This window comes from Salmo salar, chromosome ssa13, assembly GCF_905237065.1.
Source record: "Salmo salar chromosome ssa13, Ssal_v3.1, whole genome shotgun sequence".
NCBI classification, from domain to species: domain Eukaryota; kingdom Metazoa; phylum Chordata; class Actinopteri; order Salmoniformes; family Salmonidae; genus Salmo; species Salmo salar.
This window is the reverse complement of record NC_059454.1, coordinates 59,065,522-59,093,016: the sequence shown is the minus strand read 5'-3', so window position 1 is coordinate 59,093,016 and position 27,495 is coordinate 59,065,522. Positions and strand designations below refer to the sequence as shown.

At 44.4% G+C, this 27,495-nt stretch overlaps 1 protein-coding gene across 1 annotated transcript in view; it reads right to left on the bottom strand.

The window, feature by feature from the left end:
• LOC106567515 (PDZ and LIM domain protein 4) overlaps positions 1-7,497 on the bottom strand; it is a 77,061-nt gene extending 69,564 nt beyond the window's left edge. The window contains exon 1 of the mRNA XM_014136837.2: positions 7,159-7,497. Within this exon, the coding sequence (XP_013992312.1) occupies positions 7,159-7,251 (93 nt within the window). The 5' untranslated portion in view covers positions 7,252-7,497. The remainder of the gene's footprint in view (positions 1-7,158) is intronic.
• Positions 7,498-27,495: the final 19,998 nt, after the last annotated feature.

The window sequence follows — 27,495 nt, the reverse complement described above, 5'->3', positions numbered from 1 at the left end:
GGTCAACAGCCCTGCACCCCACACAGCAACTAGCCCAAACCTCCCCCATTTCTCCTTCACCCAAATCCAGATAGCTGATGTTCTGAAAGTGCTGCAAAATCTGGACCCCTACAAATCAGCCAGGCTAGACAAACTGGACCCTCTCTTTCTAAAATTATCCACCGAAATTGTTGCAACACCTATTACTAGACTGTTCAACCTCTCTATCATATCGTCTGAGATCCCCAAAGATTGGAAAGCTGCCGCGGTCATCCCCCTCTTCAAAGGGGAGACAGTCTAGACCCAAACTGCTACAGACCTATATCTATCCTACCCTGCCTTTCTAAGGTCTTCGAAAGCCAAATTAACAAACAGATCACCGACAATTTCGAATCCCACTGTACCTTCTCCACTATGCTATCTGGATTCCGAGCTGGTCATGGGGGCATCTCAGCCACGCTCAAGGTCCTAAATGATATCATAACCGCCATAGATAAGAGACAACACTGTGCAGCTGTTTTCATCGACCTGGCCAAGGCTTTTGATTCTGTCAACCACCACATTCTTATCGACAGACTCAACATCCTTGGTTTCTCAAATGACTGCCTTGCCTGGTTCACTAACTGCTTCTCAGACAGAGTTCAATGTGTCAAATCGGCAGGCCTGTTGTCTGGACCTCTGGCAGTCTCTATGGGGGTGCCACAGGGTCCAATTCTCGGGCCGACTCTTTTCTCTGTGTACATCAATTATGTCGCTCTTGCTGCTGGTGATTCTCTGATCCACCTCTACGGAGACGACGCCATTCTGTATACTTCTGGCCCTTCTTTGGACACTGTGTTAACAAACCTCCAAACGAGCTTCAATACCATACAACTCTCCTTCCGTGGCCTCCAACTGCTTTTAAATGCAAGTAAAGCTAAATGCATGCTCTTCAACCGATCGCTGCCCGCACCTGCCCGCCTAGCATCACTACTCTGGATGGTTCTGACTTAGAATATGTGGACAACTACAAATACCTAGGTGTCTGGTTAGACTGTAAACTCTCCCTCCAGACTCATATTAAGCATCTCCAATCCAAATTTAAATCTAGAATCGGCTTCATATTCCGCAACAAAACCTCCTTCACTCATGCTGCCAAACATACCCTCGTAAAACTGACTATCCTGCCGATCCTTGACTTCGGTGATGTCATTTACAAAATTGCCTCCAACACTCTACTCAGCAAATTGGATGCAGTCCATCACAGTGCCATCCGTTTTGTCACCAAAGCCCCATATACTACCCACCACTGCGACCTGTATGCTCTTGTTGGCTGGCCCTCGCTTCATATTCGTCGCCAAACCTACTGGCTCCAGGTCATCTATAAGTCTTGGCTAGGTAAAGTCCCGCCTTATCTCAGCTCACTGGTCAACATAGCAGCACCCACCCGTAGCACGCGCTCCAGCAGGTATATTTCACTGGTCACCCCCAATGCCAATTCCTCCTTTGACCACTTTTCCTTCCAGTTCTCTGCTGCCAATGACTGGAACGAATTGCAAAAATCACTGAAGCTAGAGACTCATATCTCCCTCCTTACATTTAAGCATCAGCTGTCAGAGCAGTTTACAGATTACTGCACCTGTACATAGCCCATCTGTAAATAGCCCATCCAACTACCTCATCCCCATACTGTTATTTTATTTTATTTTTTTGCTCCTTTGCACCCCAGTATCTCTACCTGCACATTCATCTTCTGCACATCTATCAGTCCAGTGTTTAATTGCTAAATTGTAATTATTTCGCCTCTATGGCCTATTTATTGCCTTACCTCCCTTATTTTACCTCATTTGCACATACTGTATACAGACTTTTTCTATTGTTTAATTGATTGTATGTTTTTTGTATTCCATGTGTAACTCTGTGTTGTTGTTTGTGTCCCACTGCTTTGCTTTATCTTGGCCAGGTCGCAGTTGTAAATGAGAACTTTCTCGACGGGCCTTCCTGGTTAAATAAAGGTGAAATAAATAAATAAAGAATTGCCCTGTTTGGTTAAAGACCAAGTCCATATTATGGCAAGAACAGCTCAAAAAAGCATAGAGAAATTACAGTCCATCATTATGTTAAGATATGAAGGACAGTCAATCTGGAAAATGTCAAGAACTTTGAAAGTTTCTTCAAGTGCAGTCGCAAAAACCATCAAGCGCTATGATGGAACTGTCTCTAATGAGGACCACCACAGGAAAGGAAGACCCAGAGTTACCTCTGCTGCAGAGGATAAGTTCATTAGAGTTAACTGCACCTCAGATTGCAGCCCAAATAAATGCTTCACAAAATTCAAGTAGCAGACACATCTCAACATCAACTGTTCGAGGAGACTGCATGAATCAGGATTGCTGCAAAGAAACGACTATAAAGGACACCAATATTAAGAAGAGACTTGCTTGGGCCAAGAAACACGAGCAATGGACATCAGACCGGTGGAAATGTATCCTTTGGTCTGATGAGTCCAAATTTGAGATTTTTGGTTCCAACCGCCGTATCTTTGTTATACGCAGTGTGTGTCAACGGATGATTTCCGCATGTGTATTTCCCACCGTAGAGCATGGAGGAGGGGGTGCTTTGGTGTGGGGGTGCTTTGCTGGTGACACTGTCTGTGATGTATTTAGAATTCAAGGCACACTTAACCAACATGGCTACCACAGCATTCTGCAGCGATATGCCATTCCTTCTGGTTTGGGCCTAGTGGGACTATAATTTGTTTTCAACAGGACAATGACCCAACATACCTCCAGGCTGTGTAAGGGCTATTTGACCAAGAAAGAAAGTGATGGAGCGCTGCATCAGATGACCTGGCCTCCACAATCCCCCGACCTCAACCAAATTGAGATGGTTTGGGATGAGTCGGGCCGCAGAGTGAAGGAAAAGCAGCCAACAAGTGCTCAGCATATTTGGGAAGCTGGTTGAGGGAATGCCAAGAGTGTGCAAAGCTGTCATCAAGGCAAAGTGTGGCTATTTGAAGAATCTCTTTGCTTACTACATGATTCCATATGTGTTACTTCATAGTTTTGATGTCTTCACTATTATTCTACAATGTAGAAAATAGTCAAAATAAATTAAAACCTGGAATGAGTAGGTGTGTCCAAACTTTTGACTGGTACTGTAAATATTATGTATTTTCACTGAAGAAAGCAATAATTAATATACACATTACTGTAAATAAATGGAACCTACTTGTTATACAATGGAAATGGCTATCGGTAAATAAATGGAAGCCATTTACTATGGGTTTCACAGCCCTATAATAATAATAATGATATCACTTTAAAAAAGGTTTATTTACAATGTATGGGTTATAAGATGTTGGGATTAGTGGCATAGAAGAGTCTGAAATGAATGAAATACCCTCACCCTAAGCTATGTTCAATGTCAGCAGCAATTTCCAGTGAGAAATGCTCAGTCTGAAGCTTGGGTTTTGTTTTATTTAACCAGGCAAGTCAGTTAAGAACAAATTCTTATTTACAATGCCGGCCTAGGAACAATGGGTTAACTGCCTTGTTCAGAGGCAGAACGACAGATTTTTACCTTGTCAGCTCAGGGATTCGATCCACCAACATTTCGGTTACTGGCCAAAGGCAGTGTAGAACACCATTGCCCAAAATGCGTTGCTCCAATAACTTTCAAAAGATTGTTCCGAAGTTTGCCCCTTAATAAATGTTTTCCTATGAATGAAGTCACACATAAATGTGTGTATTTTTCTATGAATTAAGTCACACAAAAATGTGTGTATTTTCCTACGAATTAAGTCACACAAAACGCACAAGAATGCACAAAATCTGCTGAAATACTTTTTGTACATATTTGTAAGAATTTAGTGTGAGATTGTGTTGCAACCACAAGTGTCACTGTGCACACACACACACACACACACACACACACACACACACACACACACACACACACACACACACACACACACACACACACACACACACACACACACACACACACACACACACACACACACACACACACACCAAGTTTCCGCCTGGCAACTTCAGACTACAGGCGTACACTATTAAAACGGACATGATACATGATGAGCACATCCAAATGAAGAAACTCTCCTGGCACTGTCCCTGACCGTGAAGAGACCTGGGACTGAGCCCCTGTCAGTCTGCCCTCCAGATTCGCTGCAAAGTTCTGCTGCGTAGCCTCGGCAAATACCTTGCATAGCCTACAGTATCTTAAAAAGTCTAACAGCTAGGTCTATATGACGAGAGGGACGTTCAGAAAAGAGGGGAACAAAACGTCTGTGTGTAAAAGAAACTACGGACCTTATCCATGGTTCTTTATTAACAGTATCCCCCCCTGGCAAGTATCCTTCTAACGACTGTAGGTTGATTATCTTGTGACCCTGGAGACCAGGAGCTATGAGTGTGCATATGTCCGATGTCCAGCTGCCCTCCAAATTTTCTACGACACTGCTATTTTGCAGCCCATTATAAACCAAGACTAAACCTACAGCCGTCCACTAGATTGAGTACCCATAACCTGTAGACTAACAGTAGGTTAAAGTGGGCAAGTGAAAGTAAATTAGACTATAGCATATCGGCCTTATAGGCCTATCCAACAGCTGCGAGAGGAGTGAAGCAAGGATTTTAAGTGTCTGTGGAAGGAGAGGCAACTCAAGGATCACTCCTACAAAAGCAGCATATAGGCGCTGTTTAAATATATTCATGGGTGGATTCTCCCATTCTTGAAATAATCATTGATCTAAATATACAGTATATATAAGATAAATGGTGATCAATGATCATAGTCTATAGACATAATCACTGATCCGACATGACTTGGTTGGTAGCCTAGCGTAAAATCTCCTTTCACACATCTATTGGTGATGTCTTCAAGGATGGGAGGAATGAAGGATGCACCGGTTATCTCAAAACAGGGGCATAGTCTCCATTATAGGCTTGCATTTGTCTCAGCTATACCGCAAACTTAGGCTACTTGATCATCGTATAGAGGCTAGTGTCAACTCTAGACCTATAACAGGCTATAATAATGGACCGTAAAATTGCTGTCTCAGACGTGGCTATGCAGGCTGCAAGGTGTCTTCCATCACAATGGTTCGGGGGTAGCCCGAGAGCCAGACAGGGACTCACAATTCTTCTCGATGCAATCTGTTCATTCGGCTACATTCACAAGATAATAAACCTAGGCCTATGAGGCTACTTCACTGGAAATGTGCATAAAACACCATGCCATTTTGCACAGATTTGTAAATTAACCTTCCGTTTCAACATAATAGGCTAGGCCTAGCTGTTAGACTCTCTATGCAAAGTGTTGGCATAGGCACAGGGGATTAAGGATAACGTTGTAGCGAATTTGAAGGGCAGCCTGCAGGGACTGATGCACACAACTCCATGTGTTCCCAGTCAGTGACAGTAAGAAGAGAGTAAACTCCATTTGGTGGCCTGACAACGCACCATGGCCGTTAGAATGGTATAGCATTACTTTGGGGATATCTGGTGTGTGTGTGTGTGTGTGTAACTTCACCTAAAAGGACCACATTAATTTACCACTTTATTGTATAGTGTAGGCAAGACTAATCTCTCCCCAAATTGAAGTGGTAGCGTCCAAATGAACCACAAACTTAGAAAGCACCCGTTTCCCCAGCCACACCAATATAAAAAAATATATTTCACAAATGAATCAAAATAAATTAGAAAACGATTAAAATCTCAATTTTACAGTGTAGAAAAATGTGAATTTTAAAACAGTTTTCTATTATTCAATTTAAACAAGTAGATCAGAAAATGGAGAACTTGAGAAATGTAATCTAATATTCTATTATTCAATTTGAAGGAGGGCATTAGATCATTAGACTGGTAAGCATTACATGGATCCCCATCTGTATACATTTTGGTATTATTCCATGGCAAATAGCCATCTGAATTCACAATTAGGGTAGTAGACGGTAACTAGCCCCTGGGGTAACTTCCCCCCTGTAATTCATATAAAGACCATAGGATGTCCCCAAATTACTGTTCTTGCTTAACAAAAAATGTCCTCTGTGTCATCACAACTTTTTGAGATATTTCAACAAAACAATTTTGTGATAAGTTGATCAAATTTTTTGTAGATATATTCCAATAAGGTTAGATTTATAATTTGTTTTTAATATACAAGAAGGAAAGCCTTAAGATCCCCCCCCCAACTAGCCCCTGTTTCTACCTGTCATTTAGAAAATGACTAGCCCATTTGCGCTAGTTTATGCTAACTTGCTAGCTAGCAACTTCACTAGCAGTAAATGCTAGCCAGCTAGCTAGTTAGCATAATATGCTAGGAGTACTAGCTAGCAATCTTATTACCAGATCGTCTGAGGTAAAATACATAAAAAAAGGATAACACAACTTAATTTCAGTTGTAAATGTTTCCACTAGTGACTGATAGCTTTACAGTTAATGCAACTTTATAGCCTTTTAGCTATTTTACAAAGTCTTTTATGTCATATAGCTAGATAGCTACCTACATTTTTAAGAGAGAGCTTTTTAATTGACATCTCTCCCCCCATTTTCAGTCACAGGTGGGGACTGGATTAGGTGTGAGCAGTGCAGGATGTGGGCTCAGGAGTTGTGCTCCAGTTTTACTAGTGACCAGTTTTACTACTGACCTAAAGGTACAAATTACAATCGTGCAATAGCAGAGCATAAGAGTTGCCACATCAATTTTACACTGAGTTAAGTTATTGTTATTAAATATTATATTCCAATGTCATTTAATGGTATTATTTATATTCAATTCCAATGATTTACCCCGGTAGGAGATTATGGCATAGGGGTTTCACACAAGTGTGTTGAAATCCATTTAATCAGTTTTACATAGAAAATCTTTTTTTTAAAACACCCCTTTTCTAAAAACAACATATCATGAAAAAACAAAGAAAGTGTAAACTGTAGCCATTTATTTCCCTTTATAGTTTATTTGCCTAACCACATACCATTTTTTTTCAAACGTTGCTTTTTTTGTGTCAGCAATTAGACATTGTTCTTAGGTGGGGCTTGGGGCTAGTTACCCCCTAGTACCCTATGCGTTGGTGCCAAATTAGGCTACATGAAAGACATTAGACCAAACGCATTATGAGGGTAAAGCAATCCTATTTCGACATTAGAATAAATACATGGGAACACATTTACATACCCTCGAAATAGTTAACGGTGTACTGAAGTCCCTTCCACCGACCAGTCGAAAACCCCAAGGTGAGGGTCCATTCAATGTCACGGTGTGGGGCATAGCTGATCTATAAAAAATAATATCCGTAAGAACTGTGCGATAAACTGTGCGAAATAACTAGGTCCACTACCTAGGAGCTGCTTGGCAACACTGTCTGTCGCAAAACTTTCTACCCTACTTGATTCAACCTTAAAGAATGATGTCGTCTCTGACGTGTGATGGGGATTTGCGCTATGAAGACGCTTGACTGCCCGCCTCGTACAAAGTTGACTGAATGGGAGGGACGTGAGCGCAACGAAACGCTTGCCTGACGACTCACCCTGAATTTAATTCCGCTGCTTAATCGATCGTTACAAAGAAACGTCAGTTGACCGGAGTGATGTGGATGTGTAGCCAGGCAAACGCGGCTCTATGGAAACAAGTCCACTCTTTATGGGTTGAGGATGACAGACACACTAGTCTAGAAGTGCCTACTGTATTTTTTTTACTAAAGAAAAGAAAAGTAAATGATTGGGATGGCTACTATAAAACAGTTCCCAGGGTCCAGTTAGGTGTGTGTATGTGTGTGTGTGTGTGTGTGTGTGTGTGTGTGTGTGTGTGTGTGTGTGTGTGTGTGTGTGTGTGCGAGTGTGGGACAGCATTATTTGTTCAAAACACCCCCATCACCATTACTCAGACTACGGAGAGAAAATCCATTGTGGACTATAACCTACCCAGATAAAGCAACTGAACAGTAGATAGAACTGAAAAATGATCATGTCAGCAGCTGAGATTGTTTGAAAAAATTACAATGTGGATGCATTCAAAAACACACAATGTCAATTTATTATGGGATCCTCTGGTCTCTTCCCTCATTTCCCCAGGCAATTATACAGTGACTCACAGAGTATGATTTCTCTGTGTGCGTCTATGACCTCATAGACATTCCAGCATGGCTAGGCTAGCCCTGTCTCCGAACAAAACAGACATGGGAAGTGAAGATGTGTCTTAGTGTATACTGGTGAATACTATTGAGTCAGAGTGAGTCAGAGGGAAACATATCTATACCTGCCTCAGAGTAGCCTGACTGATGTAACTGATGTCTAATGATAACATTTTGAATGGTATTGGACAGTGTGTGTGTGCCTGCGTGCGTACGGACGTGTGTGCATGCTTGCGTGCGTGAGTTTGTCTGTGATCACAGTCGTTGGCAGCATTTTGCTGTTCTGTCTCTTTTCTCAATCTAATATGATTCAATGGGTTTGAAAGGTATACACACTGATTAAAAGGAATGTGATTGTCAATGAGAGCCTATCAAACCAGTGATATTTGAAGTGTCCTACATGCTAAGGAGCCATAGTACACTTGGAGGACACTGAGATGAGTCATTTGTGTTGCAACCTGGAGCTGTTCAGCTCTATCGCAATGCCAGTGTCTGGAGAATGACTTAATCTCTGTCAATGCAAGTGTTGAACAAACTATTGGTCATCAACCCTTCTGTTTCTAAACAAGATATTTGAATTATGCCCATTCTTCCTTTTAAACACAGTCGAAATGTCTCATCACCACCAGTTTAAGGCCTTGTGTATGGCCTGCAGATGTACAATAGGTAACATTTTCGCGTAAAGTAAAAAATCAAAGGTTTGTCTTTGTGTCTCACAGCTTGTTTGAGAGATTTATGTCGCCAGCGTTGCGGATGCTTCGTGGTACAGTATGAGACAGTATTACAGACAGTGGGAACAATGGTGGCACTGCAAATTCACTGTCTAAAGGTCCCATAGGGAAATTAAAACATTTATGGAAATGATGCAGTTTAATTCATGTGGTTAGAAAATGCTGAGTGGAACATTAGAAGCAGATGTAATGGTTAGACAACCACAGAGCTAAATGATCTCTAGTTAACCTCAGTTTATAGAGTAGGCCTATACAATGTGCCCATCAGCCACGACTCATCAGGAGAGGGAGTTATGGTGATAGTGACAATGAATAGGAATGTGATGATGGTAAAGATGAAAAGGAACTATTTGCAGCTTTTCCCTGCTTGCTGAGGGTCAATTTACTTTGCTAAGCATCACTGTATTTGAAGAGTTTCATTCCAAAATACTATATAACAATTTTCAGAAATATTGGTAAATTAGCTTTTATTGTTTAAAGAAATTATGAAAGATGGGTGTGTTTTTTCATTATCTAATCATGGCATGGGGTTGATCAATGACAGACATGTATTTGCTTAAAATCTATCACTTCACACTGAGAACACACTGGTTGTCACACCCTGACCTTAGAGAGCCTTTTTTTATTCTCTATTTGGTTAGGTCAGGGTGTGACTTGGGTGGGCATATCTATGTTTCTATTTCTTTGTTGGCCTAGGTATGGTTCCCAATCAGAGGCAGCTGTTTATCATTCTCTGATTGGGGATCATACTTGGGCAGCCGTTTTCCCACCGGTGTTTGTGGGTCATTTGGCTCATTTATTACAGGGAGATTGAAGACAGTGATCGTGACACTGGTTAAATCAATGTTGTTTCCACATCATTTCAACTAAATGATTAAGGACATGATTCAGGACATCAATATTATAAAGATTTCATTTACAATAATATGAAATTTGTATGTAAAACATTTACATTTTACATTTTAGTCATTTAGCAGATGCTCTTATCCAGAGTGACTTACAGTAAGTGCATTCATCTTAAGATAGCTAGGTGAGACAGTGCATTCGGAAAGTATTCAGACCCCTTAACCTTTCCACATTTTGTTACGTTACAGCCTTTTTCTAAAAAGTATTAAATAATTATTATCCCGCATCAATCTAAACACAATACCTCATAATGACAAAGCCAAAACAGGTTTTTAGAAATGTTGCTAATTTATATATATAAACAATTTTTACTTTGTCATTATGGGCAATTATGTGTAAATTGATGAGGGAAAAAAATATATTAATCAATTTTAGAATAAAGTTGTAATGTTACAACATTTGGAAAAAGTCAAGGGGTCTGAATACTGCGCTGTACCTGTCAAATATACAGTATACGGACATTCCATTCCAGCTAAAGAAAAGAGCGTTTTGTAAAAAAAAAATAATAATAATACGTTTCTAAAATCTATGAGTAAAAAATCTGAGAAGAAAAATATTTAACACACACACGTGAAGGCACCCATAAGCAATCATTTTTGAGAAAAAAACAAATGTGAAACATTATGGATATAGCATTTTGGAAATAAACTCTTCATATGTAATCAAAAAGTTGTGTTTTTCAGTCACCCATACACACACCAGGTGTTCCAGTTGAATGTTTAACGTAGCGCTTAGTTAAGGTTCCCGGAACAATAAACAGGTGTGAGTGGATCTCTGAGCATGCACATGAATATTTTATTTAATCAAATGGAAGTAAGAGCAAGGTCATGTGTCAATGTGTTTGTTTTAACCCAAGGATCAGGCATCACTGTAAACACTACACACGCACATACACACACTAGTTATACACAAACTAGTTATACATGCATAGGAAGATAGGCTACTTTAATAGTCTACTAAAGAGTTCATTTGAACCCTGTACTCTGATAACCTCTATCTTGGCTTCAGCTGCATCTCACCATATAAACTTTTAATAACACCAAGCCCTCTCATTAACTCCCGCTTGTGGATGCTTCAAATAAACCATGACCAAAACCCCTGTTAGTGATGGAGGGAGAACCATATAGACTAGACTTGGCTATGATGCAGGTTCTGGCTAACACACACACACACACATGCACGCACGCACACATATACCACCCCGGTGCTGGATTCTCGCTGCTTTGTTCTTCCCTCAAAACTATACAACTGAGTGCCACTGATGCCAGCTCTCTCCCTCGCTCGTCAACGGTGGCCATCTTGGATGAGTGGTCCAAACAGATTGTGTAGCAGCTGGTGGTCAAAGAGCTGTGGTTAATCATTTGATTAACAAACGCCACAGTAGGTCATTCATTGGATTGGGACTTTTATAATGTCCACTGACATCTCAGATAGAGGGGTGAGGAAAGGAGAGGAAATTATGTCATTATTATCTTTGCTAATCAGGTCAATTTTAGAGGTAGGTCAAACAGTAGTTTTCATAAACAAACAGATACAGTATGCATGCTGATTTAGCTTCCATTATGTGTACACATGCTTGTTAGGTAACACTTGTTTAATCCAGTGAACTTGACATTACAAATACATGATACACTGCACCAAATGGAAAATTAGGAGTAGGCCTAAGTAACATTACTGTAAACCAACAAAGTATTTTGCAATTACACCAATTAGCAGACAGTGGGATTAAGTATAGTAAGCATTCTAAATCTCATAATAAGCATTAACGATCAGTGGTTGAAAATTATTAAGGCATAGCTTAAAGGCCCAATGCAGCTGTTTTTATCTCAATATCAAACCATTTCTGGGTAACAGTTAAGTACCTTACTGGGATTGTTTTCAATTAAAATTAACAAAAATAATTTGTTAGCCAAGAGCAATTTCTCAAGCAATAACTTTTCTAGGACTGTCTGGGAGTGGTGTGAGTGGGGAGGTGAAAACGGGAAACTTGCTGTTATCTGCAGAGAAGTTTGGAACTCTCCTTCTTATTGGTCTATTAACTAATTTATCGCCTGGTGATGTCACCAGGCAGGCTCAAATTCCATCCCACCAAAACATGCTGAGATTTCAGGCTGTCTATTCAAGCAGCTCTTATACTAAATCAAATCAAATCAAATTGTATTAGTCACATGCGCCGAATACAACAGGTGTAGACCTTACAGTGAAATGCTTACTTACGAGCCCCTAACCAACAGTGCAGTTTTTTTTAAATGGATAAGAAAAAGAGATAAAAGTAACAAGTAATTAAAGAGCAGCAGTAAAAAAAGGACATTATCATAATTTTCACAATTTTACAGTTTTATTCCAACCTCATAGTGTGGAAATACACAGATTATTAGGTGCACCACCCCGTTCACGAAAATGTTTCGCTCCTACAGAGAGTGAGTCACGTGGCCATGGCTTGCTATGTAAAGTAGGCAGACAGGCATCGAGGCATTCAGTTACTGTTTGATTGGATGTTAAAATGGGCAAAACGAGTGACCTAAGCGACTTTAAATGTGATATGATCATTGGTGCCAGGTGCGCCGGTTCCAGTATCTCAGAAAGTGACAGTTTCCTGGGCTTTCACACACAACAGTGTCTAGGGTTTACCGAGAATGGCACGACAAACAAAAAACATCCAGTCAGTGGCAGTCCTGTGGGCAAAAACAGCTTGTTGATGAGAGGTCAAAGGAGAATGGCAAGAGTCGTGCAAGCGGGCCACAAACACGCAAATAATGCTGCAGTACAACTGCGGTGGGCAGAATGGCATCTCGGAATGTACAACTCGTTGGTACTTGTCACAGAAGAAGAAGCGGCTCCAGTGGGCACATGATCACCAACACTGGACAATTGAGGAGTGGAAAAACATTGCCTGGTCCTAAGAATGTCGATTCCTGTTGCGTCATGCTGATGCCAGAGTCAGGATTTGGCATAAGCAGCATGAGTCCATGGCCCCATCCTACATTGTGTCAACGGTACAGTCTGGTGGCCATGATGTAATGCTGTGGGGAATGTTTTCCTGGCACACGTTAGGTCCCTTGATACCAATTGAGCAATGTTTCCATGCCCTGAATAATTCAGGCTGTTCTGGAGGCAAAGGGGGTCTGACCAAGTACTAGTTGGGTGTACCTAATAAACTGAAAACACAGAAAATCACGTTTTTGACTGCACTGGGTCTTTAAAATCTGGTGTGAACTTTTCTCATTGTATGTAAAGCAACAAACAAATTACACACATATTTAATTTGACTGTGACAGTTTAGGGGAAAGCTCTAAAGGAAGGACAGTAACCAGACAATTCATCTCGAACAAGTCCTTTCAAACCGCCAGACACAAAATGGACTCCTAAAGACCAAACAACATTATCTTTGACAAGCCGCAGTACAGAAACAGGTGTTCAGGAGCATTACAGATTATACATTACACAGGCTACAAACCAAAAGGAAGCGCTTGATGTGAATGTTTTACAGGGAATTCGTGGTTAAAGTACAATAGACGTTATTCTCTGATACATTTAAGGAAAGTAGCTGATTTCAGGAAAACGTAGTGCTGAAGTTAAAAGTGACATTGTAAGCCCTATGATTACACAGACGTATGACTAAGGAGATAAGCATGAGCAGTGTAGAAGTGGGTGGACATTTGTTGTTCTTCAGTACTCTAGTGATGCACAGGTCAGCTGTTTGTTCCAACTAGCTCTTACAGTCTCATATCAGAATTAGAAGTTGAACATCAAATTTCAAAGTGTGTAAGGTTAAGTTTAGGCATGAACTCAAAATGTTTAAGGTTAGACTTCCGGCAGTGGCGAAGCTCTAACAAGACGTGTCACGGTTTACCTGTTCATTAATAGTGAGTTGTTAGTTTAAACATCTATTGTATCGCCAAAGCAAAAGATGCCCAATATGTCAAAGCCTCAGACGAGGCATGGAAAAATGCCCCTCTCTGAAAGCCCTTCTTCGGCCTCGGCGGATGCTAGCTCGGAAGAAGCATCAACATGGTTCAGAATGGAGATGGACAAGGGTATAACAAAAATCCAAGAGACACTTTCTGAACGCCTCAGCAAAATGTATAACTGGTCGATAAACTCCACGAAGACCAGAGAGTCACAAAGGGACGAGTGACAAAGTTAGAAAAAGACCATGCTGACCACCAGGCTGCCATCCTGGATGTCCGCGAGGAAGTGGACCAAAAATACAAGAACTTGGAAGATGCCATCTCTAAACTCGAGGAGAAATTTGATTATTACGAATATTTACAATGGCGCTCGAATTTGAGACTTCAAGGTTTCCCGGAGGCCATGGAGGGAAGCGACACGATCTCCTTTCTACAGGAATGGATTCTCAAAATTCTGGATCTACCCCCTCCCGCGCACCCACTGGAGATCGAGAGGGCCCATCGCACCCTACAGAGGCGGCTGCCTGGCCATGTTGCACCCAGGGCATTTGTCATAACATTTCTACGGTACCAGGACACTGTTCGCATCCTTTCTGCTGCCCGAGCAAAGGGAGAGCTCAAGTACGGAGATGCCAGAATCATGATCTTTCCGGATCTTTCTCCCATAACGTTACTACACAAGAGGAGGATGGCTTTCTCCCCACTGAAGAGACTTCTGCGTCAGGCTGGCTTGGCATACGATCTGCGCTACCCAGCGACTTTTTGGATCAAAACCAAGAATGGTGAGCGTACATTTGACTCTGTGAAGATGGCTGAAACATACATGAGGAAAGAACTTCCTGACTTGTTCATGTCTACTACACCCTGAGGAACTGTATTTTGAACTTGGATACAGTGGGTAGAGAACTGTTAGCACATGAGGAAACAACAAAATCACTCATATGATTGACTGGTTGACTGGCTTGCTGGCTGGATGGCTGGCTAGATGGCTAGCGTGAAAATGACTGGCGAGGTAAAGTTGGATCATAGCTAATGTTGGCTGTGCTATTTAGCCAGCTCACTAAGTTTACAAGGGTGTAGCTATAGCTACTATACATCCACACTATGCCAGGCAGTTACATTTTTGCTGTATACTTTTATTTTACGCAGAGCAGTCCAGTCTGGTTTGGTTAAATAGTTATGTGGCTTTTGACTGGGTTTCAAGCCTAACTATGTTGTTTAAATTACTTCAGGGAATTTTAGCTACTATTAAATTTGCTGGCTTGTTTATTGTTTAGATGTATGCTAGCGTTAGTGATACCGAGGCAGGGATAAGTTACTCACTGGCTGGCCGCCTAATTGCCAGCTAGCTGATAGCTTTATCCCTGTGTATGTGCGTACATGTGTGTATATATAATATTTTGGGGGGGAGGGTGAACTCAGGAGGATGATGATTGTTTAACTACTTGCCCCTATTTCATATTTGAGAGATGATAGTTATCGTCTGGTAAAGGTTTTCATTTATACATCATAGCTTGATGGCTTTTCTCCTGACCTGCTGGGGTGCGTTTGTGGTCATCGCTTTTGTCGCCGCGGTGCACAGGTTTCAGGGCGCATTGGGGAATGAATGCCGATTGGTTGACATTTGGGTGTGCGGGTAGGCTCTGTTCGTGACTATGAACGCATGTTGTTGTTGTTGTTGTTGAGACATGCTCATGTGGGGCTAAATAATCCAGTCATTATTGTTGTAATCAAATTGTATATTGTTACTTGACTAACAATATTTTCATGCTACAAGGAACAGTCAATGTACTTCTAATTCCATATACATATAATTTAGAATTAACCTAATTCAAGCGATGCTATGCATAGCAGGTACATCTAGCTTATAGACTGGTGTCTAAGGGTATGGGTTCTTTAACTCCCTCAGTGTCACGCCCTGACCTGAGAGAGCCTTTTTTATGTCTCTATTTAGGTTTGGTCAGGGTGTGATTTGGGTGGGCATTCTATGTCTGTTTTTCTATGCTTTGTATTTCTTTGTTTTGGCCTGGTATGGCTCTCAATCAGGGACAGCTGTACATCGTTGTCGCTGATTGGGAGTCATACTTAGGCAGCCTGTTTTCCTTTGGGGTTTGTGGGTAGTTAATTTCTGTTTAGTGTGTTAGGATACCTGACAGGACTGTTTGGCTGTCGTTTGTTTTTCTTTGTGAAGTGCCTTTTTCATCCAAAATAAAAGATGAACAAATTCCACGCTGCACCTTGGTCCTCTTCTTCCAAAGACAGCCGTTACAGAACTACCCACCAACAGAAGACCAAGCAGCGTGGTTTGGAGCATCGGGGGGAAGGATGTACATGGGAGTTGGAACATCAACTCTGGGAGTACAAGCGAAGGGAGCTATGGGAACCTGAGAGGCAGCCCCAAAACATTTTTTGGGGGGGCACACGGTTAGTTTGGCAGGGCCAGGGTTGAGCCCTAAGCCAACTCCTCGTGCTTACCAGAGGCAGCGTGGTACTGGTCAGGCCCAGTGCTATGGGGTGATGCGCACGGTGTCGAGGCCGAGTATCCACAGGCCGGTGTGCTCGGTGCCAGCGTCCTGCATTTGCCGGGGGGAAGTGGGCACCCAGCCAGTACGGGCGGTGCCAGTCCTGCGCTTGAGACCGCCAGTGCGCCTCTACGGTCCAGTGTATCCTGCTCCCCGCACTAGCCCTGAGGTGCGTGTCTTCAGTCTGCCGCCTCCAAAGCCAGCACCACGCACTAGGCTTCCAGTGTGTCAGCCCAGTCCAGTACGTTCTGTTCCCACTCCTCGCACTAGCCTTGAGGTGTGTGTCTCCAGTCTGGTACCTCCAGTACCAGCCCCACACACCAGGCCTCCAGTGCGTCAGCCCAGTCTAGTACGTCCTGTTCCCGCTCCTCGCACTAGCCTTGGGGTGCGTGTCTCCAGTCTGGTACCTCCACTACCAGCCCCACACACCAGGCCTCCAGTGCGTCAGCCCAGTCCAGCTTGTCCTGCTCCTGCTCCTCGCACTAGCCCAGTGGTGCGTGTCCCTAGGCTGGCGCTTCCTAAGCCAGCCCCACGCATCAGGCCTTCAGTGCACAGTCCCCGTCCAGAGCTTCCGGCAACAGTGCCTTGTCCAGAGTGTCCGGCAACAGTGCCTCGTCCAGAGTGTCCGGCAACAGTGCCTCGTCCAGAGTGTCCGGCGACAGTGCCTCGTCCAGAGTGTCCGGCGACAGTGCCTCGTCCAGAGTGTCCGGCGACAGTGCCTCGTCCAGAGTGTCCGGCGACAGTGCCCCATCCAGAGCTTCTGACGACAGTGCCCCGTAGGGAGACGGCCCTACAGTCCGGAGCTCCCAGAGTCGCCCTACAGTCCGGAGCTCCCAGAGTCGCCCTACAGTCCGGAGCTCCCAGAGTCGCCCTACAGTCCGGAGCTCCCAGAGTCGCCCGCCTGTCCTCCGGCGCAGCCAGAGTCGCCCGCCTGTCCTCCGGCGCAGCCAGAGTCGCCCGCCTGTCCTCCGGCGCAGCCAGAGTCGCCCTCCAGTCCGGGGCCTGCGGCGAGGGACCCCACTCTAGAGGCGCCACCTAAGTGTGGTGAGCCAGTGGTGGAGCGGAGTCTGCGTCTCGCTCCAGAGCCGCCACAGCGGATTAATGCCCACCCAGACCCTCCCCTATAGATTCAGGTTTTGCGGCCGGAGTCTGCACCTTTGGGGGGGGGGGTACTGTCACGCCCTGACCTGAGAGAGCCTTTTTTATGTCTCTATTTAGGTTTGGTCAGGGTGTGATTTGGGTGGGCATTCTATGTCTGTTTTTCTATGCTTTGTATTTCTTTGTTTTGGCCTGGTATGGCTCTCAATCAGGGACAGCTGTACATCGTTGTCGCTGATTGGGAGTCATACTTAGGCAGCCTGTTTTCCTTTGGGGTTTGTGGGTAGTTAATTTCTGTTTAGTGTTTTGCACCTGACAGAACTGTTTGGCTGTCGGTTTCTTGTTTTTTGTTTAAAGTGTTTTATCTTTAATAAATTCATGATGAGCACTAACCACGTTGCGCCTTGGTCTACTCTCTTCAACGACGGCCGTTACACTCAGTTGGGGTGGGGGTTGGGTGGGTTTGTGGTAGGGTCAGGGTATTAGCTCACGAGATGTTTACTACTTTATACTTTTATCATTTCATTTTGTACAAGTTGTATACACTCAACGCAATTTTGTTTCTTTCCTTTTCCCTATTTCTTATTTTCTTCAAAGATGTCGGCACCTAATAACTATACATTTATGACACTTAACATGAGGGGTACTAAATGCCCAGTCAAGCGCAAACGCATTCTGAATTATCTAAAGCAGCATAAGGTTGATATAGCTCTTCTTCAGGAGACACACCTGACTGACTCTGAGCATGATAAACTGAAGAGAGAGTGGGTGTGTCAACTGTACTATTCATCTTTCACCTCTCGGGCAAGTGGGGTGGCCATACTCATTAATAAGCATTGCCCCTTTCAGATACAATCTCAGATTAAAGACAAAGGGGGCAGGTTTGTGATCATTCAAGGTTTCATTAACACTGAGCCCATTACCATTGTGAATATGTATGGGCCTAACCATGATGATCCTAAATTTTACCAAGACATCTTTTTGAAGATAACATGCCCATCATCAGAGATAATAATGGCAGGGGATTTTAACTTGGTACTGGACCCATCCAGTGATAGATCTTCCTCTAATAGTATCAGCCTCACACAGGCAGCTAAAATGTTAAAAGTAGAAATTAAACATTTTGGACTTGTGGACCTATGGAGATTTCACAACCAAAAGGTTAAAGAATACTAATTTTACACCCCTGTCCATAACAGTTACTCTAGAATTGATTTATATCTTATTCCTGCAGCCAAGGGAAGTTTAACTACTGGGTGTAAGTACTTACCAAGATGTACTGTATATCAGATCATTCTGCCCTGCTGGCTTCAGTACCAGACAGTAAAACACAACCACCCTCAAGAAGATGGAGGTTTGGCACATACTTACAAAATAATCCCACATTTGTAACATTTCTGAACACTCATATAAACATTTTTTTTAGCACCAATAACAACTCTGCCTCCCCTCTAATTTTATGGGAAGCTCTCCTTGCATATCTGAGGGGGCAAATCATATCCTTTAGTTCAGGTGCTCATAAGAATTATAAGGCTCAAGTAGATTCGTTGGAGAATGAAATTAGAGATCTAGAAAATTAACATAGTGTCACGCCCTGACCATAGAGAGCCTTTTATTCTCTATGTTGGTTAGGTCGGGGTGTGACTAGGGTGGGTAATCTAGGTTGTTCTATTTCTATGTTGGCCTGGTATGGTTCCCAATCAGAGGCAGCTGTTTATCGTTTATCGTCGCTGGAGGTTCCGGACCGTGGACCGTCGCTGGAGGCTCCGGACCATGGACCGTCAGAGGAGGTTCCGGACCTTGAACCGTCGCCGGAATCTCTGGACTGTGAATGCGCACTGGAGGCCTAGTGCGTGGAGCCGGTGTAGGTGGCACCGGACAGGTGACACGCCCTTCAGGGCGAGTGCGGGGAGCAGGCACAGGACGTACCGGACTGGGGAGGCGCACCGGAGGCCTGATACGTGGGACCGGCACAGGTTGCACCGGACTGGTGACACGCTCTTCAGGGCGAGTGCGAGGAGCAGGCACAGGACGTACCGGACTGGGGAGGCGCACTGGAGGCTTGATGCGTGGGGCCGGCACAGGTTGCACCGGACTGGTGACACGCTCTTCAGGGCGAGTGCGGGGAGCAGGCACAGGACGTACTGGGCTGTGGAGGCGCACTGGAGACCGGGTGCGTAGGGCCGGCACAAACCATACCGAAACGATGATGTGTAGTTGCCTGTGAGCACTTCTCTTGCGTCATGTTTCGTTTGTTCGTTTATTGTTTTGTATTTGCTGAAGTTTCACTTTATAATAAAGATGTGGAACGCTACGTACACTGCGCCTTGGTCCAGATCTTACAACAATCGTGACAGAAGATCCCACCACAACAGGACCAAGCAGCGTGCCCAGGAGGAGAGAGTATCCTGGACTTGGGAGGAGATTTTGGATGGGAAGAGATCCTGGACTTGGGAGGAAATCCTGGCAGGACAGGATCGCCTTCCTTGGCGGCAGATGCAAGGAGAGAAGGGAGGACAGCGACGACGCCGGGGTTCGCAGCCACAAGGGGGGGGGGCACACGGGGTGGTCAGTGGAGCCGAGGAGCAAACCAGAGCCAATCTGGGAGAAGAGGGAGAAATTGGAGGAGAGTGAACGGAGAGAGTCAGAGACCGTCAGTGAGTTGATGGAGAAATTGGAGGAGAGAGAAATGAGAGAGTTGTTGTGTTGGTGTATGATGCACGACATTCGCCCTAAGGAGCGTGTAATCTGTTTGATGCCACCTGAGCCAGCTCTCCGTACTCGTCCTGAGGAGCGTGCTAGCAGTCTGGTAAAAACTGTGCCAGCTCCACGCACCAGGTCTCCAGTACGCCTCCACAGCCCTGTACGTCCTGTGCCAGCTCTCCGCACTCGCCTTGAGGAGCGTATCATTTGTCCGGTACCATGTGTGCCGGCTCTACGCACCAAGTCTCCAGTGCGCCTCCACAGCCCAGTACGTCCTGTGCAAGCTCCCCGCACTCGCCGTGCGAAGTGTGTCATCGTTTCGGTATGGTTTGTGCCGGCCCTACGCACCCGGTCTCCAGTGCGCCTCCACAGCCCAGTACGTCCTGTGCCTGCTCCCCGCACTCGCCCTGAAGAGCGTGTCACCAGTCCGGTGCAACCTGTGCCGGCCCCACGCATCAAGCCTCCAGTGCGCCTCCCCAGTCCGGTACGTCCTGTGCCTGCTCCTCGCACTCGCCCTGAAGAGCGTGTCACCAGTCCGGTGCAACCTGTGCCGGTCCCACGTATCAGGCCTCCGGTGCGCCTCCCCAGTCCGGTACGTCCTGTGCCTGCTCCCCGCACTCGCCCTGAAGGGCGTGTCACCTGTCCGGTGCCACCTGCACCGGCTCCACGCACTAGGCCTCCAGTGCGCATTCACAGTCCAGAGATTCCGGCGACGGTTCAAGGTCCGGAACCTCCTCTGACGGTCCACGGTCCGGAGCCTCCAGCGACGGTCCACGTTCCGGAACCTCCAGCGACGGTTCCCGGTCCGGAACCTCCAGCGACGGTCCCCGGTCCGGAACCTCCTCTGACGGTCCACGGTCCGGAGCCTCCTGCGACGGTCCACGGTCCGGAACCTCCAGCGACGGTCCCCGGTCCGGAACCTCCTCTGACGGTCCACGGTCCGGAGCCTCCTGCGACGGTCCACGGTCCGGAGCCTCCAGCGACGGTCCACGGTCCGGAACCTCCAGCGACGGTTCCCGGTCCGGAACCTCCAGCGACGGTTCCCGGTCCGGAACCTCCAGCGACGGTCCACAGTCCGGAACCTCCAGCGACGGTCCACGGTCCGGAACCTCCAGCGACGGTCCACGGTCCGGAACCTCCAGCGAGGGTCAATGGTCCAGAGCTTCCAGGCAAGGTGTCAAGTCCAACTCCTAGGCCGGAGCCTTCCTCAGCGCCGGTGCCCAGTCCAGGCACGGCGACCAGCCCAGCTCCAAGGCCGGAGCCTTCCTCTGCGCCGGTGCCCAGTCCGGGTGCGGGGTTCAACCCAGCTCCATGGCCGGAGCCTTCCTCTGCGCCGATGCCCAGTCTTGGCACGGCGTCCAACCCAGCTCCAGGGCCGGACCCAGGGTCTGGGCGGGGGTTACGACCTGCACCGGAGCCGCCACCAACGCTAGATGCCCACCCGGACCCTCCCCTATTGAGTCAGGTTTTGTGGCCGGAGTCCGCACCTTTGAGGGGGGGTACTGTCACGCCCTGACCATAGAGAGCCTTTTATTCTCTATGTTGGTTAGGTCGGGGTGTGACTAGGGTGAATAATCTAGGTTGTTCTATTTCTATGTAGGCCTGGTATGGTTCCCAATCAGAGGCAGCTGTTTATCGTTGTCTCTGATTGGGATCATATGTAGGCAGCCATTTCCCCACTGTGTTTTGTGGGATCTTGTTTTGTTTATGTGTAGTTGCCTGTGAGCACTTCACTTGCTTTACGTTTCGTTTGTTCGTTTATTGTTTTGTATTTGCTGAAGTTTCACTTCATAATAAAGATGTGGAATGCTACGTACGATCGTGACACATAGTGTAACATTTGACGACTCAACTCATCAAAAATTTGACTCAAAGCGATTGGACTATAACACCCTGATGACCCATAAAGCGGAAAATGCTCTTAGGAAAACAAAACTATTACGAACATAGAGATAAAGCAGGAAAGTTGCTTGCTTGGCAGATAAGACGAGAGGATGCTAGTAGAGTTATTAGCTCTATTAAGCTACCCAATAACACAGGTGTTCACAGTCCTGAGGAAATTAATCTAGTCTTCAGGGAGTTTTATGAAACATTGTACAAGTCTGAAGGGGATGCCCCTGCCACAATGCATGAGTTTTTGAACAAACTCAATTTACAAACTTTAACTGATGAGGATAGAGAGCACTCGGAGAAAGAGATTACATCAGAGGAAATTAGGGAATCCATTTTCAACACTTCTGGGGGAAAATCACCAGGGTTAGACAGATTCCCTATTGAATTCTATTGATGCTTTTTACCCAAACTAATTGAGCCTCTTTGCAGTATGTTTAATTATGCCATAGAGACAGAAAAGCTCCCAGACACACTTGAACAGGCACTGATCACAGTTTTTTTTAAACCTGGGAAAGATCCTCTGCTTTGTGGGTCGTATAAACCAATATCTCTATTGAACACTTCATATAAGACTCTTGCGAAACTCATAGCTCTTAGACTGGATAAGGTTTTTCCGGACTTGGTTGATATGGACCAAACAGGCTTTGTAAGAAACTGCTCATCTCCTGATAATATCAGAAGATGATTTAATATTATGCATTATGTAGAGAATGACCAAGAACCTGTAGTGGCGGCTTCATTAGATGCGGAAAAAGCATTTGACCGCATAGAATGGAACTACCTGTTTGAAGTTTTACAGAGGATGAATATTGGACCTAAGTATGTAGGTCTGATTCGATTACAGTACAAATGTCAGGTAGCTCAGATCCTGACTAATGGAAACATTTCCTCACAGTTCTCCCTATCACGTGGCACAAGACAGGGTTGTCCCGCTAGTTCGCTCCTTTTTTCTTTGGCTATAGAGCCACTGACAGAAGCTTTTAGATCTCATCCATCCATCCATGGTGTTCGTATAGGTGGGCATGAACATCTGGTCTCGCTATATGCCGATGACATTTAGCTTTTACCTCACTAAACCAGAAATGTCACTCTGAACAATAGTTGACATCCTGAAAGTATATGGGACCTTTTCAGGATATAAAATAAACTTATCGAAGAGTACAATTATGCCTTTTAACAGTGCAGCTATGCAGAACCTAATCTTAGAACAGGTGTTTTCTTGGAAACCACAGAAAATGACATATATTGGATTGCAAATTCCTTCTGAAATTATTAAGACATATCAACTGAACTATACTCCACTTCTCAAAAAGGTTGGGGAAGAATTGGATAGATGGCAGGATTTACCAATTTCTCTTATTGGGCGGGTCAATTGTGTAAAGATGAATATATTACCAAAATTCTTGTACCTTCTCCAAACCTTGCCCTTTCCTATTCCCAAAGTTTTTTTCAAACAACTTAATGGGAAGGTTTCTTCATTTCAGTGTAAAGGGAAACCCCCCAGAGTGAAACTCAAAACTTTATGCAAACCATACTCAGAAGGAGGACTTACTCTATCTGACTTACAGTTGTATTACTGGGCATCTCAGTTAAAGCTTGTGTGGGTATGGCAAGATACAACAACAAGTTCACCCTCCTGGAGACAGATAGAGGAGGAGTGTCTGACCCCTGCTACATTTATTATTTTATTTTATTTTATTTTATATATTTTTTTTTATTTTACCTTTATTTAACTAGGCAAGTCAAATTCTTATTTTCAATGACGGCCTAGGAACAGTGGGTTAACTTCCTTGTTCAGGGGCAGAACAACAGATTTTTAACTTGTTAGCTCGGGGATTCAATTTTGCAACCTTTCGCTTACTAGTCCAACACTCTAACCACTAGGCTACCTAAAGCTTTGCTAGGTCTCATAAACAACCCTTTCATTAAAAACACTTTAAATATATGGATTGAAGTCTGTAAACAAACAGAAGGGCTTAGATCTATATATGAACAAACACCTTTCTATAATAACCCCATCTTACCCAAAACCCTGAGAGATGGTATTACATTTTCTTGGTTCAACAAAGGAATTAAAATATTTGGTAATCTCTATAGAGATGGTGAACTACTATCCTTTCAACAACTGGCATCTCATTTTCAGTTACCTCAAACTCATTTCTTCAAGTACCTACAGGTTAGGCATTATATTGCCTCTCAGCAGGGAGGTAGGATTCAGCCCATGAGTAAACCTATTACTGGTAAACTGTGGCTGAAAAGGAAAGGGGTAAAAGGTTTCATTTCTTGTACTCTAGGCTTCAAGCTCTGTTGGGGAACGATGAATCTCTGAAAGCCTGCATGAAGTGGCATGATGACCTTGGTCTCATTGTTGAGGATGAGAAATGGGGAAAGCTCTTTTTAGATGTTCAGAGTCTTTCATTTAACACAAGGCACAAGTTGATGCAATTCAATATTTTACATAGGGTCTACTTTACACGAGAGAGACTGTATAAGATTAATTCTAAATATTCAACATTTTGCCCAAGGTGTAAAACGGGAGTGGGCACACTTATGCATATGTTTTTGTCCTGCCCTGAACTAAGCAATTATTGGAAAGACATTATTCAGATCTTATCACAGGTCACTAATATGACGGTACCACTAGATCCTTACCTTATTCTTCTTGGAGATGATTGTGTTCTACCAATTAATATTTGTAGCAAAACCATATTCATTAAATTGGCAGTCATTGCAGCCAATAAATGCACAGCTATTATATGGAAGAGTGACACTCTGCCAACCAAGCAGATGTGGCTAAAAAATAACATACAATTTACGTAATAAACCCTTTGAATTTACCGATGTCTGGGGAGGACTTTCAGCAGTTTCTAGAGACGTCACATTAGCTGCCTCATTACTACTTTCCTCATTAACGTATTATTATTATTTGTTTTTGTGTTGAATCATTTATTGTCTAGCATGGAATGTGAAGGTCATTCTGTTTATTTTGTTTTTGTTAATCAGTGAAGCTAATACCGGTAGAGGGGAGGGAGAGGGGTGTTCCTGTGTTGGGGAGAGAAGGGTTTTGGCACGATGTCACAGTATCCACCGAGGATGGCGCCCCTCCTCGGTCGGGCGGCGCTTGGCGGTCGTCGTCGCCGGTCTACTAGCTGCCACCGATCTATGTTTCTGTGTTCTTTGGTTTTTGTCTGCTCTAGCCCGCACCTGTCTCTTGTCTGTCATTGGTGGGGAGGTATTTAGTTTGTTTCTTTGGGTTCGTCTTTGTGCGGGATTGTTTGTTTGTCATCGGGCAGGTCTGTGTACGTTCTGTGCTTGTTGCAGACGGTAGGCAATTAAAGTCACAGTTATGAAAACTTAGGACACTAAAGAGGCCTTTCTACTGACGCTGAAAAACACGAAAAGAAAAATACCCAGGGTCCCTGCTCATCTGCGTGAACGTGCCTTAGGCATGCTTCAAGGAGGCATGAGGACTGCAGATGTGGCCAGGGCAATAAAATGTCCGTACTGATCGTCCTCGCAGTGGCAGACCACATGTAACAACACCTGCACAGGATCGGTACATCCGAACATCACACCTGTGGGACAGGTACAGGATGGCAACAACAACTGCCCGAGTTACACCAGCAATGCACAATCCCTCCATCAGTGGTCAGACTGTCCGCAATAGGCTGAGAGAGGCTAGACTGAGGGCTTTAGGACTGTTGTAAGGGAGGTCCTCACCAGATATCACTGGCAACAACGTAGCCTATGGGCACAAACCCACCGTCGCTAGACCGCTAGACAGGACTGGCAAAAAGTGCTCTTCACTGACGAGTCGTGGTTTTGTCTCACCAGGGGTGATGGTCGGATTCGTGTTTATCGTCAAGGGAATGAGCGTTACACCGAGGCCTGTTCTCTGGAGCGGGATAGATTTGGAGATGGAGGGTCCGTCATGGTCTGGAGGGTCCGTCATGTGTCACAGCATCATACGACTGAGCTTGTTGTCGTTGCAGGCAATCTCAATGATGTGCGTTGAGATATCCTCCTCCCTCATGTGGTACCCTTCTTGCAGGCTCATCCTGACATGACCCTCCAGCATGACAATGCCACCAGCCATACTACTTGTTCTTTGCGTGATTTCCTGCAAGACCGGAATGTCAGTGTTCTGCCATGGCCAGCGAAGAGCCCGGATCTCAATCCCATTGAGCACGTCTGGGACCTGTTGGATCGGAGGGTGAGGGCTCGGGCCATTCCCCCCCAGAAATGTCCAGGAACTTACAGGTGCCTTGGTGGAAGAGTGGGGTAACATCTCACAGCAAGAACGGGAAAATCTGGTGCAGTCCATGAGGAGGAGATGATTTTGACCCCCCCCCTTTGTTCAGGGACACATTATTATATTTATGTTAGTCACGTGTCTGTGGAACTTGTTCAGTTTATGTCTCAGTTGTTGAATGTTGTTATGTCCATACACATGTAAAGTTTTCTGAAAATAAACGCAGTTAACAGTGAGAGGACATTTCTTTTTTTGGTGAGTTTACATGGACACATTCAACCATAAATGTTTCAACTGGAATATAGAGAAGAGGATTCTAAACAAAGACTTGGATTTATCCAACATTAGAAGCTCAGCTACAGCCGATGCCAACACCAAAAGGGCAGATGACAAATATGGTGCCTAGCTAAGTAAGTAATTTTTCCTGCAAACCACCTAGCTAGCTTTAGTTTATCTACTGAAACCCATATTGTGTATTGGTGGCTAAAATGCTACTGTGTTACAATGGGGGAAAATCTAATGATTGTTCTATTTGCTATCTTAGCTAGCTAGGTAGCTAACTAAGTTAGCTATCTAATCAACTACCGATAGCCATATCTATGCCAAAAAATAAAGCCTATAATTTTTTTGTCGTAGATATGGCTAGCTATTAAACAGCAAGCTACAACATTACAACCAGCCACCTAAAGTTAGGTTTACCAGCAAACGTTAGCACCTGACTGGAGTTGGCTAACTAGTTAGCCTGATGCCTGCTAACTTGTTATGGGCCACAATTCGCATTTGTAACTTGTTAGAAAACATGTACTGTGCCTACCTACCTAGGCTCATTTGTACGGTCTGGTCACTGTGCAAAAGTTGAGGGTTATGCCACATTTATATATATTAGGCTAGATATTGTTGTAAATGTAATCTCTGTGCCTGTGCACATGTATGCATGTTCAACTAGTCTACCCTAATGTTAATGTTAGGCTGGCAAGGTTCAACTGTTGAGCAAACTGTACAATATAGTATCATTTTGTTTGACAATACCGTGTGGTGCCTGGGATTCTTCCTGGAGTGGATTCTATTCCTGCATGTGTCATTGTGGCGGAACTGTATCCCGTGAACTGTATCCATCTCGAGGTATTAGACATTATGCTGGATTTCAAGCAGAAGACTCATGAGTAGCTGAATGGCAGTTTGATCATGACAACACTCTTCCCACAGCTTTACAAGTTTTCCCTGAACTGACTGTATGTTTCTTTGGAATGGCAATTTCATCATGACCACCTCTTCCATCATCTGCTGACCACCAGTTCTATTAGCTACAGATTGTTACACCAGATAATATGAGTTAATCAAAGATTTTTGGTATACAATTCCTGGG